Source organism: Coturnix japonica, chromosome 5 (assembly GCF_054131305.1).
Source record: "Coturnix japonica strain WE chromosome 5, WE-NBRP24, whole genome shotgun sequence".
In the NCBI taxonomy this organism is placed as follows: Eukaryota; Metazoa; Chordata; class Aves; order Galliformes; family Phasianidae; genus Coturnix; species Coturnix japonica.
The window spans coordinates 36,778,093-36,795,855 of NC_140667.1; the positions used below are offsets into that span (position 1 = coordinate 36,778,093).

The 17,763-nt window shown below is 51.4% G+C and overlaps 1 protein-coding gene across 5 annotated transcripts in view; it reads right to left on the minus strand.

Annotated features, from left to right (window-relative positions):
• The window catches only part of LTBP2 (latent transforming growth factor beta binding protein 2), a 55,972-nt gene that overhangs the window by 14,155 nt on the left and 24,054 nt on the right, over positions 1 to 17,763 (minus strand). For all 5 annotated transcript variants that reach the window (XM_015865158.3, XM_085550504.1, XM_085550501.1 and 2 more), the window contains exons 4-11: positions 17,518 to 17,699; positions 16,043 to 16,213; positions 14,414 to 14,614; positions 13,761 to 14,026; positions 12,105 to 12,207; positions 4,702 to 4,776; positions 936 to 1,058; positions 440 to 604 (exon numbers count right to left, since the gene is read on the minus strand). In XM_015865158.3, the coding sequence (XP_015720644.3) occupies positions 440 to 604; positions 936 to 1,058; positions 4,702 to 4,776; positions 12,105 to 12,207; positions 13,761 to 14,026; positions 14,414 to 14,614; positions 16,043 to 16,213; positions 17,518 to 17,699 (1,286 nt within the window). The remainder of the gene's footprint in view (positions 1 to 439; positions 605 to 935; positions 1,059 to 4,701; positions 4,777 to 12,104; positions 12,208 to 13,760; positions 14,027 to 14,413; positions 14,615 to 16,042; positions 16,214 to 17,517; positions 17,700 to 17,763) is intronic.

The following is a 17,763-nucleotide window of genomic DNA, read 5'->3' on the forward strand; positions in this document are numbered from 1 at the left end:
ACCAGTTTCTCCCATCCTAACATTTTCTGGAGGATTCTAAGGGCTACATAATGCTAGAAACACATCTAGACTGCAGTGGATGGATGCACCAGGCAGAAGGTGTCCCTTCACAGGGCAGGGCAAGTTTTCAGCAAGTGCTGGCTGGTACTACTGGACACCAACACTTACATCTCTCCCTGAGTCAGTACTTCTAGGGACAAATCTTGCCACAAGAAGACCTGAGCTGAGCAAGAGGGTAGATAAAAGAGACCATTCTCTCTCATCCTATTTTTCCCCAGACCTGAAGATTTCTGCACTTTTCCTCTATCCTACCCCACGTGAGACATGCTGAATTTATCCCCATTCCAGAAGCCAAGTCAGAGAGAAGGGCTGCCAAGCAAAGCCAGGCACAGACATGGCTATGCTCTCCCTCTGGAGTAGAGCATTTTCTTGGTCTCACCTGAGCCAGGCACAGGGCATTCCTCACAGTTCTTGCCCCAGCCCTTGCCAACACGGCTGCAACAGCAGATCTGCTGAGTGATTCGGTGGGAGAGGGGGAAGGAGCACACACCTTCAGCTGCAGAACGGTAGCACAGCCCCTGCTCCATGGACACTGCTTTGTCAGCTGAAACACAATGGCAGGTCAGTGTCTGAGGTCTGGTTTTAAGTCTAACAAAAACCTCCCCCTTGGGAATCTATTTGCCTGCACCTCCCGAGGAATCCCCACCCTCTGCAGAGCACCCTTGAAGACATGTGTCCTCCAGGCTACACCATGAACAAGAGCAGGAGGCGTTGAAACATCCATGAACAAACGCCATGTGTGAGGGCTCCCTGGACACCCACCCTGCACACAAGTCTGGGCAATGTGCATTCTCCCACATAAGCAAAAGGCACAAAGCATGCTACAGCCTCACTGTGCTGGGGTCCCACACTGCGACTGCCCCTTGAGCACTTACAGATGCAGTGGCTGCGGGAGGGGTCCAACATGGTGCCAGGTCTGCAAGTACAGCGGAAGCTGCCACGGGTATTCAAACACTTGGCATCTTTGCACAAGCCCTGTATCAAGCATTCATTGATATCTGTGGGGAAGAGGGAGCACAAGCTCAACTGGCGGTGCCTGGCTGTGTAACAAGGGCAGTGAGGTAGAGCTGCCTCTCCCCTCTTGCCACTCAGTCAAGCCAGCATCCATAGCCACATTGGTGCCTCAAGGTCAGAGGAACAACAGAGGGGTGCAGAAACTGGTGCTGGCAGTGGCTCCAGCTTAGTTGCCTGTGGGGACGTGAGATGTGGGGAAACTGAGGGTGGAGGTGATACTTGTCCCACAAACCTCTATGAGAAGCAGCATGATGGTGTCATCAGAAAATCCAGGAAGAAAACTCTCTAACTGAAATGAGGCATTAGAAGCAGGAACCTCCACGGTGACAGCAGTCCTACATCTGTAGCATGGGCTTGTTGGCTGCAGATGGGTCTGGCCTCTGTGCTGCCTTCTGGCCTACAGGTCATGCACGTGGGAGGCCACCACATTCAAGTACTGCCTCGAGTGCTGCCTCTGACTCAGCACACAACATCAGACACAGTCTTTGGAACGGAGCTGGACTTCTTCCAGGGAAACACCATCAGTCTCACCCATTTGGCCAGCAGCAAAGCCTTCCCTACAGCACCACGCAGGAATGTATGAGCTAAGCTGGAGAAGATGAGGACTGGCAAAAGATGAGTAAGGGGGAAGCTGAGGGCAGATCTCAGGGTTGGGGGAGAGAAGGAAGCACTCCTCATGGATTGATCCAGCTTCATATCTGCTAAAGACCTTGGCCCGGAGAAGTAAGCATGCTGAAGGGATGTGAAGTCTCAGGAGGCACAAGCAGTGCAGGAAGAGCTGGACAGGAGTGTGGGGTGGCAGGAACTGTGTGAACTTCAGCAGTACTCCAGTATGAACCTCAGAAACATATGCTACCAGCTAAGAGTGGGGAAAAGACAGTAAGAGCTCAGGCCGTGCTGCTGCAAAAAGCACCAGTGTGATGCTAGGCAGCTTCATGCCAACCAATTTCCAATGACCCAGTCCTACTGCCAGTATGCAAAGCCCTGATGAAACCTCAGGTGCCTTCTAGAAACTGTCTCAAGATGGAGAGCTTCCTATTGGGGCTGCTGGGACACCTAGAAGAATGGAGATATGGGAGAGCCTTCCTGAAAGCAGCTAGCTTTTACAGTACTAGCTTATTCCTCAGAGCTGAAGCACCACAGCTTAGCAGGACTGACTAGGTCTTCCTACCAGGAGGGTACAGGCAATCCCTGCATATTCACTGATCATCCCATGTCTTGAGGAAGGACATCTTGTGCTCTCTCTCTACAGTGAAGTGCAAAAGAGTCCCAAGAACATCTCTTTCTGCACTGAGCAGAAATGGCAGCCTCAGAGCAGAAACTTCAACTGAGAGATATAAAAGACGAGCACAGGGAAGATCAACAGAGCACCCTTCATGGCATCCTCTAAAAGGATCTGCAGAGATCTTGTGTCCCAGGTGATGCAGACAGCCTGTGTGGCACTTGCCTACCTCTACCTCACTGCTCTGGGAGGAAGGGGTGGCTGCAACAGTGATGCGATGGGCATTTTCCTGTTCTGTGCTAAGTATAAGATAGAGTTAATGAAAGAAAATAGCATCCAGACCCCAAATGTGCCAGAAGCCCACTCCAATAAAGGGATTGGTCTTTCTATAAAGCTGCCAGCTGATCTCTGTCCCTGCCCAGCACCCCTTGAGAGCCATGTCACTCTGACACACCAAAGGGATGAGGTGTTTGGCCTCTGAATAAGCAAAGGGATTGAAGGGATTAGAGTAATGAGAGCACAAAACAAACAAGCACTAAGGACTGGGCTTTGTGAGCTTAATTTAAACCAGGGCCACATGTTGGCCTCAGCCCAACCCCTCTTTTACACTGGCCTCAGCCCAACCCCTCTTTTACACTGGCAACAGGAGACCCACCCATAGTGGAAATCCCAAGAGGAACAGAAGCAGGCAGGAGCTCCATGCCAACACTCCTACCCCTGCAACATGCCAGAGCCACAGCAAGGGCCATGAACCAAGGTCCGTAAACTGTCTCATGGCTTCCTCCCACCCCACACAAGTCCACTGGTGCTCCTCAGAAACAGCCAAGCTGGGTCAGGCTCTTTTGGAGAGCATCTGGAGAACATCTCGATTCTGTAGGGACTGTGGGGCCAATGCCAGCCAAGGCTGGATCTTCTAGCCATTCTCTCATTACAATCCTGTTCCTGCTCAGTGGAAAGCAGCAAGAGAAGGAAAAGAGTTCTCACAGAGATGAGCTCCTTGTTCCTCTGCTGCAAGGCATCAGACAATCCCCACTGTCCACACAGATCAGCACAGAGTGAGCTCTTGCCAGGACCTTCTGCCAGTTGCTCAGCCTGCAAAGCCAGAGCTGAGCAGAGCAGCTGGTAGCTCCTCTCCTAAGGCCCCATGAACCAGCAGCTCTCATCTGGTCCCTTGGCTCCCCTCCTACCTGAGTTGGCAAGAGAAGATCCCACATACCAGCCAAATTGCTTGTTCCAGAACAGAGGTTCTTTACTCCTAGATACATGTTCCACAGCAACAGCAGGGATCAGAAAAACACCTTAAAGTAGGAGACTGAAGAGCAGTGCTCCAGCTCAATTTATTAAGCAACACACGGAGGTCCAATTCCTTGCTTCATGCTTCTTCCTGCATACAAACATCTTCCTAGCTAACACCACACTACCATCACTCTCTGCTCCTCAGCCTGCCGAACCTCACCCTGCTCCAGAGGGCGAGCAAGCAGGTCTGCAGGCCTCTACTCACTGGCATCAGTGCCTTCAGCTGCTCTACTCCTCATGTCCATTGCACTGCCCATGACCACACAGTGGGTGAGAGCAGAAGCAGCTGTGTTGTTGAAAGTTCTCCCCTAGGACGACGGGGGGAGGTTGAATCATTAATTAAGTAAGCATGGTGGAAAGTCCCAGCTACGAGAGATGAGTCATTAGATTGCCAGCCCTGGGTTTGCATGGCCAGGGCCCAGGCTCCCTGCTGCATCTTCTAGATGTCACCTCACATCTTATCGTGAATCATGAGAAGGGAACTGAAAAATTCCACTTCAGTCAGAGCATGGAAAATGTAAACACTGCAGGCTGAAGAATGCCAAATAAACATGAACCAGAGAGAAACGCAGAGGGATGGTGCCATCCTCATGTGGAGCTGGGGGACTGTGGGAGTGAGAAACAGATAGAACCCAGCAGCATAGGACAGGCAAAGCAACCTGACAGTGACACACTCAAAACACAGGAATCAGCTTCTATGGACTCTTCCTCTCTATAAATAAGCAAAAGAACAAGCAAACAGCCTTCCAAAATAGTTTTCAGGCAGCACAACTACTGTTGCTTGAGATTATAGGAGAAGAGCTATGCACTGACTCTTGGCAGAGCAGAAGTACAGATCCTCACTGTGAGCACAGTGGGGTCAGCATCTCATCAGCAGGACCAAACAGGTGAGCATACTCATACTGGCCCAGCTCTGAGCTGACTGCATGTACAAGCTGGGTCATGGAGATCAGTGATAGCTGTTTTTATCCCACGTTTAATGGAAACACAAAGCTTTTTGGTACATCTGTACTGGCTAAGTTAGATGACTTTATTTTACTTGTGTAGATAATTACATATCTGTCTGTCTGTGGGAAAGAGAGAGAGAGAGATGAAAGCAGCATCCTCACCTTGGCAATGGGTCCTATTCAGCCTCTTGTATCCCTGGGGACACTCCACCTGTCCATTCTCAATGACGGGGTGTGCTGGGAAGAAAACAAACAGTGAGAGACATAGGCAGCAGAGGTCCGCCAGGGTCCTACCTTCCCCTCTGCCCTCCTTGCAGAAGGGAGGAAGGTCCCTGGGTGTGCCTTGGACAAACCTGAGGTGACGCCCAGGGAGAGGTGGGAGCAGCCACATTTCACAAATGGTAGCTTCTGCTGCTTGGCAGGTGCCAGCATGGTGGCCCAGAGGTGCCACCTCAGCTCCTCTCTGGCCAGCATGGAGAGCCATATGGCAAGGAGGACCAGAATGGAGAAGATGACAGAGGCCCACAATAAGATGCTGAAATAACAGCCTGGGGCCCCTTTACTACATTTTCCTTCTATTTTATCCTATCCCAATCACTGTCACCAAAGATTTCAAATTGTTGCTTAAAATACCGCTGTGAGTTTCAGAATGGCCCGTAACCTGCACAATTCAATCTCTTCCAAACTTTTAAAACCTAGTAAAGTAAATTCATAAAGTCAAAGGTAGTTGAAGTTTGGCATTGTATTTTGGAGCAAGTGAAGGACTAGGGAGTGAGTAAGCCTGGGGTGGGGTAGAAAGAAGGGTACTTAGCCTAGGGATTGGATTTTCCCAGGGCGGGGTTTCTTTTTAGTGTTTTGGACCAAATGAGCGGAAATGAGGAGAGCATGTAACAGCTCAATGACAGCACGCTGGGGGCAGAATAGGGATGTCCATAACTCTTTGTCCGGGATACTTTGACCCTATGATGCAGCTTAAAGCAATTCAAGGACCTCCGGGCTTTGCAAAGAGCAGATATGAGGAACACAAGCTTTTCCCAGACTTCAGCAGCAGGAAAGAGGAGAAAGCCTCACTTCCCCAGGTGCGTTTAATGAAGTTACAAGGCTCTCCAAGTGCAGAAAGAGATTTTCAGTTGTTGAATGAATGACTGAGAAGAAAAGCCTGCTCAGCTCCATCGGCAATTCAGCCATGGATTGTAGGCAGCAGGGGCACATAAATATCTGGATGTTAAGGGATAGGGGTGGTACGAAGAGTCACTGGGTATATTTCCAACCTTCCAGGAAGGGAAAAACAACCTCTGGCACCCCAGCAGGATTCCAGGTCCTCCCACACTACAGCCTGCAGGCTCGGGGCTGCCGACAGGCATTAACTGTGCTTGGAAGCATCTGTCAGCCTCAGCACAATGTGATAACAGACGCTCAAATGAAGCAGCATCGTTATGCGTGAGTCCTCCAACAGGGAGCCACACATGCCGGAGATCAAACAGCGATGACACGTGTCAGAGCTCTGCTCCCTCTCCAAAAAGCCCCTGCAGAGAAACTAAGCCTGTGCAGCATCCCGCAGCCAGATGCTGCTGGGGGAAGGCAAGGCAGAAAGCAGCAGCATTGAGGGTGAGCAGGCAGGTCTGGAGCCACCTCAGCACTACAAGGCAAGTCTGAAGAAACATGCAGCTCATTAGTGCAGCAAATCCCTCTCACAAGGCTGCAGGTGCATATCTTAGTCTTGCAAAGAAACATGTATTCTCTGGAAAGAACCTGCAAAGGCAGTTCAGTGTCCATCTCTCTCCCATGCCACTGGGTGGAATGGGAGAATGGCTTTGGAGGCTGCTCCACTGGAAGCTGGCAAAGGCAATGCCTGGCAAAGAGCAGATCTGTTGATTGGAGAGGGCAGAGATCCCAGCCTCCTGTGTCTGTCTGTCTGTCTACACTCTCTCTGGGAAGAGATCCTCCTGGAGACGGAGCCCACTGATAGAGCAGCTGAGTTTCATCTGTTGGGCAGAGGGATTTCAGGCATGCTGTGGGCAGAGTGCCCTGGCTCCTGATTCAAGGGTATGATTTCAGAGCCTTGTCTCCTGGGCACTTCTGCCCTGTGGCTTTGGCACTGAAGTGATGGACTCTACACAGACCTGACAACCTTTGGCCCTTCCCCACCTCCAGCTCTTCTGTCTTCAGCAAGGACAATATTTGAGCACAGAATGAGGAAAAAAAAAACACAAATGCATGGAAATAGGAATTTTGTAGTTTAGTAGGATAATTTTTAAGCATCCAGGCACACTTTGGAGTCAGCCATCCCAGGAGCAGAGGCTTTGCTTGGGAATCCTGGCTTCCCCTGAGCCCTTGGGTCAGTGGGTAGATGTAGTGCTGACAGTCAGGTGAATGGGGATCAGGAAAACAAAACAAAGACCAGTCTGATGGTGAAATGGAAAGAAACTGTTGCTAGTGGTGGTAGCTGCAAGGCCTTGAGTGAGGCAAGGTTTGTAGGGTGAGATAATACATTACATTAAGCCAGCCAATATCACCATTAAAAGGGGAAAAGGCAGGCCTGTGGTTAGATGAGCAGTGAGGAAATGCTTGGATGCTGAAAGCTAGCCCATTTCTTTCAACTCTTTCCATTTAAAAACGAAAAGCATTCTCTCTGCAAAACGTTGTCTTGCTGATCTCTTTTGCCACCTTAAGGACCAGTAGCTGTTTCTGGAGACCCTGACCTGGCTCCACAGAACAGCCTTAGCTCTGCTGGACCCCAGCATCTCCCTTTGCAGGCACTGGTCATGAGTTTCTCAGCACAGGGGTGCTGAAAGGATCCAACGTGGTGTCACAGCCGCTAAACCCACTGGCAGGAGAGCAGGACAGCTCTGACCCCCCAGCAGTCTCCGGAGAAAAGCACTCTGAAGATATCAAACCAAAAGGCCTGTGGCCAAAGGCTGGGGTTGTGGGGATAATCTGAGTTCCTAGGCAGAATAGACAAGGAGACAGTGTAAATCCTTGAGCTCTGTCACAACTTTTCTCCTCTCTAGTCTGCATGCTCTTTTGTAGCCAGGCTCCATTACAGCTTTCTCCAGTGCCCTAGCAAAGGGCACGTTGGCTAGGGAAGGAAGGGAGAGCACCAGTGCTGATGTAAAACACTAAACCAAGCCCTCTGGTCCATGCATGGTCAACAAAGATCTTCAAGGTGAAAAGATACTTGAAAGAAAAAAAGTAATCGCTGTCGGTCTTTGGAGTCATTTCAGCAGAGAGAACATCATTCTGCTTCCAGAGTGGTATAGGTTACTTCCATACTTAAAAATAAAACATTTTTGCAGTGCTGTGCTGCCATGCACTGAGACCACAATACTGCACACGACTGATGGGAAAAACAGGAGCTCTACAGAATGGGGCAGTCTGAAAAATACTGCACTTGCCCAGGCTAGGTATTGCTCTCTGCAGTACTGTCGTAATCTTGTAGAGATTTCAGCTTCTTTCCCCACCTCCAGCCCTTCCTTACTGTCCCAGACTCTGTATGGCACATGATGCAGCAGTGGCATAAGCAGACCCCTCAACAGCCTCCTTCCCATATTTCCCTTTTTTCCCCCCTCTCTGTATCCTCCCTAATGTGATTGCAACAAGAGCAGACCAGGGGATGATTTTCAAGGGGATTCCTGTTGCTGCCTCAGTGCCTGCAGGCACAGCACAGAGGAGTGTGTGGCTGGCGGATCCACTCCGCGTTCCCAATGATGACGGCTCCATGGGTGAGCTGCCACCCCTTTCGCAGTGGGAGGTCTGTCTGGGGAGTGCTGTGGATGCCAAGCCAGACATTACAAGATCCAACTTTCCACTGAAATTCAGACTTTTCTCTAGGACAAAAAACTTGAAAAAACATGGGGAATGGGAATGAAAACAAAACAATAGCCTTCAAAGACTTGTTTCTTAATGCAGCTAAAACCTCTGGGCAGGAGGATAGAAAGCAGCACAGGAAGATCAGCAGCGAGCACAGCCAGACAGTGCAAAGCCAAGGCCATGCTCAGCCTGGTGCAAGCCTGTGCTGCAGCATGGGCAGTTAACAAAGAGAGACTAGAAGATGCTGGTTTACTGCTGTGGCCAGAAAATCCCCCGGGCCCATGCAGAAAGGTGAGGATGGTTGCAGAACCAAGGAGGAAGTGGAACAGAGGAGGGGCTGAGGCACAGAAGAAGCCACCACAAAGGGCTTCATCTCAGCAAGAGCAGCATCCTCTCCACATGGCCAGCTGCTCTCCCACTGTGTTCTCTACCACTGAAACCCTGCAGGCTGTCAGAGCCTCTCTGGCTGCACACCTCAGCAATCTGCCCCTCTTCTGAATCTTGGAGAAGGGAAAGAGAACAAACATGAGATGGAAGAAATGTGACCTTACATCAGAGTAAGCACCTTGCCTCAGAAAAAAACGTCTGTGATACCAGTTTCCTTTATTCCCATGTGCCTGAGGAGGACAAAGGCAACCTAATGCTCAAGGAAAAGCAGCATCCAAGTTCACACCCCCTCTTGAGGTACGTGTTGTCCAGTAGCTTCCAGGGAAGGATGAAATGCTCTCTTGGGCCTTGTTGGCTTTACTTGGCATGGCCCATGTCCTTGCACCAGCATGTTCTTCTCTTCAGTCAGCTACATACCTCAAAATTGTCTGTGGCCTCGGAGAGAAGCAGGAGCAACTCTGCCCAGCAGTGTCCCTTTGCACTGCCCAAATGTCCTGCCTACGTTTGGTATCCTGCATTTTCCTCAGCCTGATTCCCTTTTCACACCACCATCCTTCTTCAAGATTTATCTTCCATCTGCTGCAATGGAAAACCTGGTACGGAAAGTTCTGGCCAGGTCACACTACATCTCTTCCTCTGTTCTGAATTCAGCACAATGTAGTCAAAGCACTGGAGTACCTTCGCTTTTCTGACACAATGCAAAGCACAAATAATATTAGAGACTGATCATGGCAGGTTCACTCGGACAAATGCCTGCCTTGGTTTCCTCCTCTTCTCTGATGTCTTTCCGTGCACAAATATATACCAAACATGAAAGTTGCACTCGACAGAGACATCCGGACGTATCCAGACTCTACTAACAATCAGTGTCTCGGGCAGACAGTCAATCCAAACAAGTTCTCCATTTGTCTAGCTCTTGCCTGGCTGCACTTCTGTACATTTGTAAGTGTTTACACTGAGCTTGCTTCTGCCATTTCTGTCTCTGGTTGCTGGAATGAAATTCCCAGAGCTGTCAAGTCTGCTTTGGTGCATGCTTCTCTGGGATGCACGAGCGCAACTCAGAGCTCTCGTCAAAGACTTCTGTGCCAAGAAGCAAGCTGGAAGCATCCACTGGACATGTTATCTCCACGCACATGACCGCAGGTTACCGAACGACAGCCCAGCAACTTTGAGTGAGCAAAAAGCAAGCCAGCTAGACAAGAAGACAGACTAGACATGAGCCTGGGACACAGCCTAGAGCAAGAATGATGCAATGACTTCGTGCTGGACCCAGGAACCCCAGCACGAGGTCTTTGAGAGGTTACAGTGCTTGGTGGCTCTCTGAAAGCAGAAAGATTATGGAGAATTGAGCGTTCCCCTGGCTCTGCCTCCAAGTGAGATTTCTTGTGTGTGAAGATCCCTCTCTAGAGAAAAGCGTGCTTTCTCTGGAAAAGCATCTGCCCTACATTGTCCATTGCTTGCACTGTGTGGTCTCCTGCATGTGTGGATTGTTACAAGGCAGGCAACCAGAGGTAGCCAACAGTGGAAGATATTTGCACAAATTAAAAAGGATGGAAACACAGCCCCTTCGGCTAGCTTGAGTTCCTGCCAAAATCAACAAGAGCCATTTGGTTTGCAAGGGGGAACTGTATTCCCCAGAGCCAGAGGGACTGAGGATGGGCTTTTCTTGTGGCACAGAAAGACAGAATACCCAGGGGATACATTTTTCATATTATCATGAAATTCACCTGAAAAAAAAGCCAGACAAACATCTGCCTACTCAACAAGGACCAGCAGTGACAACCTCCAGGAGCTGCAGCTGGAACTTGGGCATGTGCTGAGCTGTGGGATTGGGACCTGCTGGCATTTCTTAAACACATTTGCTCTGCTGGATGACTGCAAGGAACATATGCAGGTATTTCATGATCATTTTCATGGTAGCCTGTGATTAAGGATGCACTTTGGAATTCTGAAAGTCTAAGTCCAGCAGAGCCAACCCTGCTGCATCTATGGGCAAAACTCCTAAGAGAAACCTAACATCCTGGTGTGGTGAAAGAGAAAAGAGATTTTGCAGCCATTTGCAGCTTAACAGAAGTGTTGAGCAGCTGTCCTGCTTCCTAATGAAGGGATCATAGGAAACAGTGAGCAGGAGACTACTATGAGATGGGCAGGAAAAGGCTATGACCAGGGAGGCATGCTAGAGGAAACACTAGAATGCCATGGGAAGAAGAGGAGGCTAAGGCATCTGGAGGCACTGCCCTGCTTGCCTTGACTCTAGCAGCTGCATGGTCACCTGCACCCTTGGGGCTGGCACAGAGAGAAGCAGAGACAGGCGGATCCATAGCAGAATTGGAAGATTAAGAGCTTGTTGGAGCTGTGCTGGGTTCTAAGTTGCTGAGAACCCAGTGTGTGACTGCAAAGAATTTGGCTCCAGCTTGGCCCAGGATGAGCTGAATGAAGGGAGCACAGAAAGAGATACAAGCAGCCCTGGGAAGTATACATGTGAAAGAGAAGCAGGGCTAGGAGGAGCCAAAATCATACTGACATAAAATCTCCTGTCTTGGACACCTCTGTTCTTCTCTGTGGTCAAAGCAGTTTGCTTCAGTGCTTATGGGCAGTAAAGTGCATGAACAAGCAATCAGAGCGATGAAGCTGGGAGACTGATGAAGCTGGGCAGCAAAGAAGAGAGCAGCTCCCTGCCTGCAAAAGCTGAGCTGCACTCTCTGTACCGTGCTGTGTCACATCTGGCAGAGGCCAGCACTGTGTCCTGCACAAGACCTGGTTGGAGCTGGTTGCCCTGACACCATCTCACCACACCCCATCTAGGCAGCCAGCCCATATGCAAGGCACACATGTCCTATGGGGGGCTACCCCCAGAGAGGAGACCCTCAGAACAGGCCCTCCACATTCTCCTGTGAGGTGTGAGCCCCCAACCAATCTCATCTTTCTCCAGCCAACACTGCATAGCCCCCCCATAAATGTATACTGTGGCAGTGAGAAATCCTTGCTGGGGCCAGGTGGGCCCATTCAGTTCCCCAGCACAGAGCAGCAGCACTGGATGCCTGTGCCCCTGGAACGGACAGCGGGTGCACTCCTGCCAATTGTTTGATGTAGTGTTATTTCCAGAGCCCCTGCCAAGCCTGTGTCGGGCTGAGAGCAAGCCCGTAACTCTATAGGGCCGAGTCTGCAGCCTCCTCTGCTAATCTAGCACTGCACCTCCTAAAACCATGGCTGTTGTTTTCCTGTTTCTCCCTCCTAATGAGTCTGGCACATAGGGAACCATTGGCTACACAGGGAGTGAGAAGCAAGAGCCACATGTGGAGCTGACACCTAAGCAGGCTGCTGTGCCCAGCAGTGCGGTGGGCATCAGCCTTGACTGCAGCACGTACCTGGCCGAGGGGGGCAAGCCAGGCACCTGTCCACTCCCCAGAAGAGCCCCACGCTGCCGCAGCAGTCCTCCAGCAGGGTCAGCCCTGGCAGCGGATTCGTGCACTGTTAAGAGAGAGAGGAGGAGGGTCAGGCATCACCAGGCTGGAATCGAGACTGAGCATCTGTCCCACTTGGCTCACAAGGGTGATTAGGGCTCTGGGTAGATGACAGCACCACGCACAGCTTTCTACAGGGCTGGGGATGCAGTTTAAGACACTAAACAGTTCTGCAGACTGAAAAACACATGGCTCCCACAGCTGCACCCCTCAGAGGAGAAGGGGACATCCAGCAGAGCAGAACGTGCACCAGAGATGTTATCACCCTGCCAGGCTCTCGGCTCAGCCCCGTGCTGGATGATTAGCCTGCAAAATGGGTGCACCACTCCAGCCTTGTGGGGAGCTGGCAATCAGGCTCTTTCCTTTGCTTAATGAGTCTCTCTTTCCCCCCCGCCAAGGATCTCTGGATTACAGGCTTCCCCATCAGAATCGAGCTGCCACGGCTTGCAGGCCAAGTCTGGCCCCCATCCATGTGTGGATGGCGGTGTGCCCAGCACTTGCATTCCCATCAGCTAGGCTGCAGGCTGAGCAGGGAGAGGTGAGCATGTCCCACTGGGCTCCACAGACTGGCCCCACCTAGCGGGGTACAAGTACAAGTGGGGTACACCTGCCTCCTCCCCCTCTTCTCCCACTGCAGCTGCTGGATTAAATCGCAGTGCTCCCAAGAGCATCTCTGAGCTGGTCACAGGAAAGGCAAACTTGCCTCAGTGGTCAGAGAGCCGTGCCCACACAGGAACAGGGTTTTCCAGCTCTCTTTTGAGATGCTCACGGTCTGATCTCATTTATTTTTGTGCTAGGGAATCCGGTTAAAAGAGTCTTGGATGGGATGGAATAAAAGATGGGATGGGAACCAGCAGCAGCCCTGGGAACAGGCTGAGTGGGGAGAGGAGGCAGAGTCCTGGACTGCCCCACCAGGGTCTTGCTAAGAGCGAGCAGCTCCAGGGAACTCACAGGTGTTCCTATGGGTGCCAAAAACCTCCAATACTTTTCCAGTGACGCAAAAGAAACATATGGGGAGAGACAAAATAAGAAATTACGATGACTGCAGGCTGGGGGTGAGAAAGCCCCTCATGAGCGTTTGCTTCCCAAGCCCTGACCGAGCTGCCCAGGAAGGCGACGTTCCATGGAAATCAGACTTTCATTTATCGTCTGAGAGGGAAAGGAATTTTCCTATGTTTTTTACATTTCCTACAATAATCACAGAGCGTGGCTGTAAATGTTGCTATAAATAGGGCACCCTATTTTAAACGAGACTGTGTGTGAAAGCTATCAAGTCTGGGCTATGCTGCCCCAGGGCACAGCCTGCTCAGGGCAAGATAGCATGGACTCCTTCTTGGGCCAAAACAAGAGGTTTTCTTCCCAAGTAACACATACAATACATTCTTCCCACATAACACATTGCTGCCCATGCCTGTAGTATTTGGATGCTGTCCACACATCATGCTGAACCAATTCATGCAATGGAAGCCAAGCATTCCTGCCCTGTATGCAAACACACCCACACGGCAGAAACAGAAACATGTCCACACACACTTCCAAAGTTGATGAGTGACCTCTCACCTGCCCATGGAGAGCTTCCCGAAAGCACCTCCCCAGCAACCCTTGGGGTCTCTTCTGTTGGCCTCCCTCGGTGGCAATGTTGTTGCCGTTCCCATTGCTGTAGGTGTACCAGGGCACTGCGGCCATCTGAGGCACCAGCACTGCCTCCACGCTGTTCTCCTCTGACACCTCTGAGTCACCCCGCACCCTGGCCACCTGGTGAATCTGCACGGTGGCTTCTGGAGGGTGGTTGATGTGGACATTCACCAGGGAAGGGTTCAGGGAAGCTGGAAGATGAGTTCATACCATAGCTGTGATGATCTGGCAACAATTTGGCACCTGAAGAGTATTCTGTACATCAACAAATTGCAAGGGGAAGAGGCAGACTGTACCTACCAGAGTTCTCTGCTTCTTTGTACTAAAAGCAAGACAAACCTACCAAGAGCTTAACCCTGAACCCAATCCTACCTGCGCTAGAGCTGGCACCATTTACCCCTTCCTCCTCTTTTATCCTCACAGTTCTTCTCCCAAAGTTCCTGATTCCCACCCCCACCATCTTGGTCACCCTTTGGTCCCCTGGCCACAGCTAGATCCCCAGGGCAAGGCTTTGTGAGCACAAGGCATCAGCCCTTCTTCCAGCCAGGTGCCTCAGTGGTCAGAGGAACTGCACTCACCCAACTGGTTGGACAAAGGCAGGGTGTACGTGGAGTGCTTCATAGAGCCACTGGCTATGGTGTTTGGCGCCTTCCCTCCTTGCTTCTTTTCTGGAGAGGGGACCGGCAAGTGGCAAAACTTCCCCGTGGAGTTGGAAGGGCACCAGCACTCATCACGGCCAACACAGCGTCCTCCATTCAGGCAGGGGATCTGGCAGAAGTCTGCAAGGCAAAGGGAGGCCTGCTTAGTGGAGACACCAAAGGAACTGGAGCGTGGCTGGCATGAGCCCTGGGAACCCTGCTGTGCAAGCATAGAAACCGCAGCTCTTCCTGAACTCTGCACAGAGCTGGAGCCGTGGGGTGATGATAAACCCTCTCTTGGGGACACAGCCAGTGTGGGGCATCTGTACTGCGGAGCAGTGTTGCTGGCCCAGCAGCATCCCTTGGCACAGGGCAAGAGCTGTGGCAGCCATAGGCAGCTGAGTTAGCACAGTTCCTGCTTTTCTGCTTTGAGGGATTTTGAGCCCCTTCCCAACTTGGCAAGGACTTTCCTCCCAACCAGAAGGGAGGTGAGTGGGGACGGGAGAGGCAGAGGAGAGAACGGGCAGGGAGCCACATGTGCAGAGCCTCTCTCTCGGCCAGCCCCAGCCCTGCCAGCAGCTGGAGTGGGGGAAGCATGGAGCGGGACAGAAGAACTGGGAGCAATTCATCTGCACAGGCTCGGAAAAAGCATCTGCTGCTGATGAAACTGAAGTCACGTCTTTTCTGGTCTCATCAGATGGCTGGAGCAACTCTGTGTAAGTGGCTCTCAGGCAAGGCACGGAATTTCCTAACAGATCATCCTGACTCATTTCAGCATGAGATGAGATACTGCTTCTGCACATCCCAGGATGGCTCATTGGGTTCACCCAGGGGACGGCCTCCTACCCTGCTCAGAGCTCCATTTGCTCAAGTCAAGTGCACAGTTCTGGGGGGAGCTGACACATCATTGGACTGGGCAGAAATTCCTATGAACCCATATCGCTCAGTATCTACAAAGTACTCAGTGTTGGAAGAGCTTGAGTCATAGAGGCTCATATGACAGAGCCAGTGGGATGCTCCCACTGGCTGGACCCAAGAGGATGTGCCCAACCTGCACCTAAGTATCCCAGTGACCAAGATGAGCAATCCTAGCAGCTCTCAAAGGCGAGCAGAGATTTCTGCAGCCCTGTCTATAGGAATGGCTTGCAACCTGCAGCCAGCTCTCCTGGCTGCCACGTGAGTGAAAGGAGAGAACAGGAGGAAATTAGGTGATGAAAGTCAGCCCCAGGACTGGATGCCAATGAAAGCAGTGAGCTGGCTTGGAGAAGGAAGGGGCGGCGAGGCTTGGCTGCAGGCCTGGCTCAAATACACACGTCCCCCTACCTAGGGCGGAATGGAAATAGAAGTTGCTTGTCCAAGAAAGAGAGCAATGAGGCAAGGTCTGTCTTGCTACCCCAGAGACAAAGATGAACTAAACACCAAGGATTCCAGGAGACATCTTTCTAGGCACTGGGAAAGGCCTCTTCCCATCCCCAACCAGTGCAAGTCTTCAGTCTGTAGCGATGGGAAAGGCAGGAGGAGAGAGTTATAGCAGGCAAGAAGTCGGGCTGGGAGCCTTTGGCTACTCACAGATGCGGAAGCCAGACTTGGGGTCGTGGTCATGTCCCCCTTGGCTGTAGAGAGTGGTGGTGTCTCCCTTCTCACAGCTGTTGTAGCAGCGCCCATTCCGGCATGTCTGTTTGCAGATGGTGGGTGTGAAGATGATTTTTATTTTCCTAATCTTCTCTGTCAGGTTTGCCCCTATAGAAGAGAAGGATGGTGCTAAGTGGAAGCAGGATCTCCAGGCCAGGGGACAAGTAATCTCATCTTGAGCTCCAACCCATTCCCAGAGCAAGAACTTTCTCCCCGCTCACTCCAGCCTGTCCTCTGCTCCAGCATCATTAAGAGTTTGTCAACACAGGAAAAATCTCCAGCAGCATACACTGCCATAACTCCAATATATGTGACCTGTGAAGGGCCACACATCCACTAGCTCCAGTATAAAAGGACTTTTTTCTCAAACCACTTCATTAGCTTGGATGTTGGATGCCTTTAAGCCACAGAAGGGCTTCCCACAGAACCACACTGGTCCAGCAAGGAAAGTATCAAGTTTTGAGAACATCCATGTCTCCCTGCAAGTGAATGCTGCTTTCCTGCACCCTGCACCCCTCCACAGTCCCTCGTCATCCTCCCACTAGGTAGAGGGGTGAACTGTACTCAGAGCACTTGGAGGTTTGTGGAAAAGGAACAAGAGTCATAAGTGTTGTCTAACTGTGAGCTAGCTGGCTCAGCACCAGAGCTCTCCATTCCGGCCCAGCAAGACAGCCATTTTTTGGGCTTCCCCCTCCTTGCTGTACTCCCCCCTCATTCTTCCCACTTCAGTCCCCACTTTCAGATTACAACTTTAATCAGGCTCACAGCCCTACTCATAAGGGCCAAGATGCCTTGAAGCCTCCTCAGGGAGCCATGGCTTCAGAGGAAGCCAAGCTGCAGAAGACAACTTGCATCTGTCCCAGATGGGGAGCTGCTGACACTGCCTCGGAAACTGCAGGCAGCCTGGCCTGATCCCTGCTGGTGTCAGAAGACACAAAGGGGGTAGCCAAAGGGAAGAACTAGGTGCTGGTTACACAATCTGACCTCCAGGGCTGTTCTAACAGAGGAAGAAGCTGGGAGGCACCATTCCTACAGGCTGAGGCAACCCCCCTCAGGCAGTGTGCTGGAGTCATGTTCAAAAGCTCTGGGAGGCATCTGTCATATCTCCCCTGCCACCAGCATTTTGCTTCCCTTCAGTGGAGTCTCTCTTTGCCAGCGCCTGTAGAGTCACCATTCTTACTCCTCTTTTCCAGTTCCCAGTTTTAATCCATTCTGCTTCCTTCTCCTCCTTGAAGATAGGATCTCTTCTCCTCCACTCCCCACTTTCAAAGTGCTACAGAGGTGGCTAGCACCTCCTGTGACTTTGCTTGTCTCCCCCTCCCTATGGTATTCCCACCCATATCATTGCCCTTCCCAGTCACACCTCAGGACCCATCAAGTAACCCCAGCAGTGACATCCCTGGATGCCTTACCCCTTGCAGCCGATGTGTGCTCCTGGAAGGCTGCATTTGGCCCAGAGCTGCCCTGCTCGTGCCCTTGCCCATTGGGCAGCGTGTTAGATGTGAGCTGGCCATTGCTGGCAGGGTAGCGCCGGACAGTCCGTGATGGCCCTGCGTGCTGGGTTGAGACAGGAGAGCCAATTCTACTCTGAGTCCTGTAGAAGAGAAGAAATGTACTGATACTCCTCACGAGTAACTGTGTTGATCCTGGTGCCCATC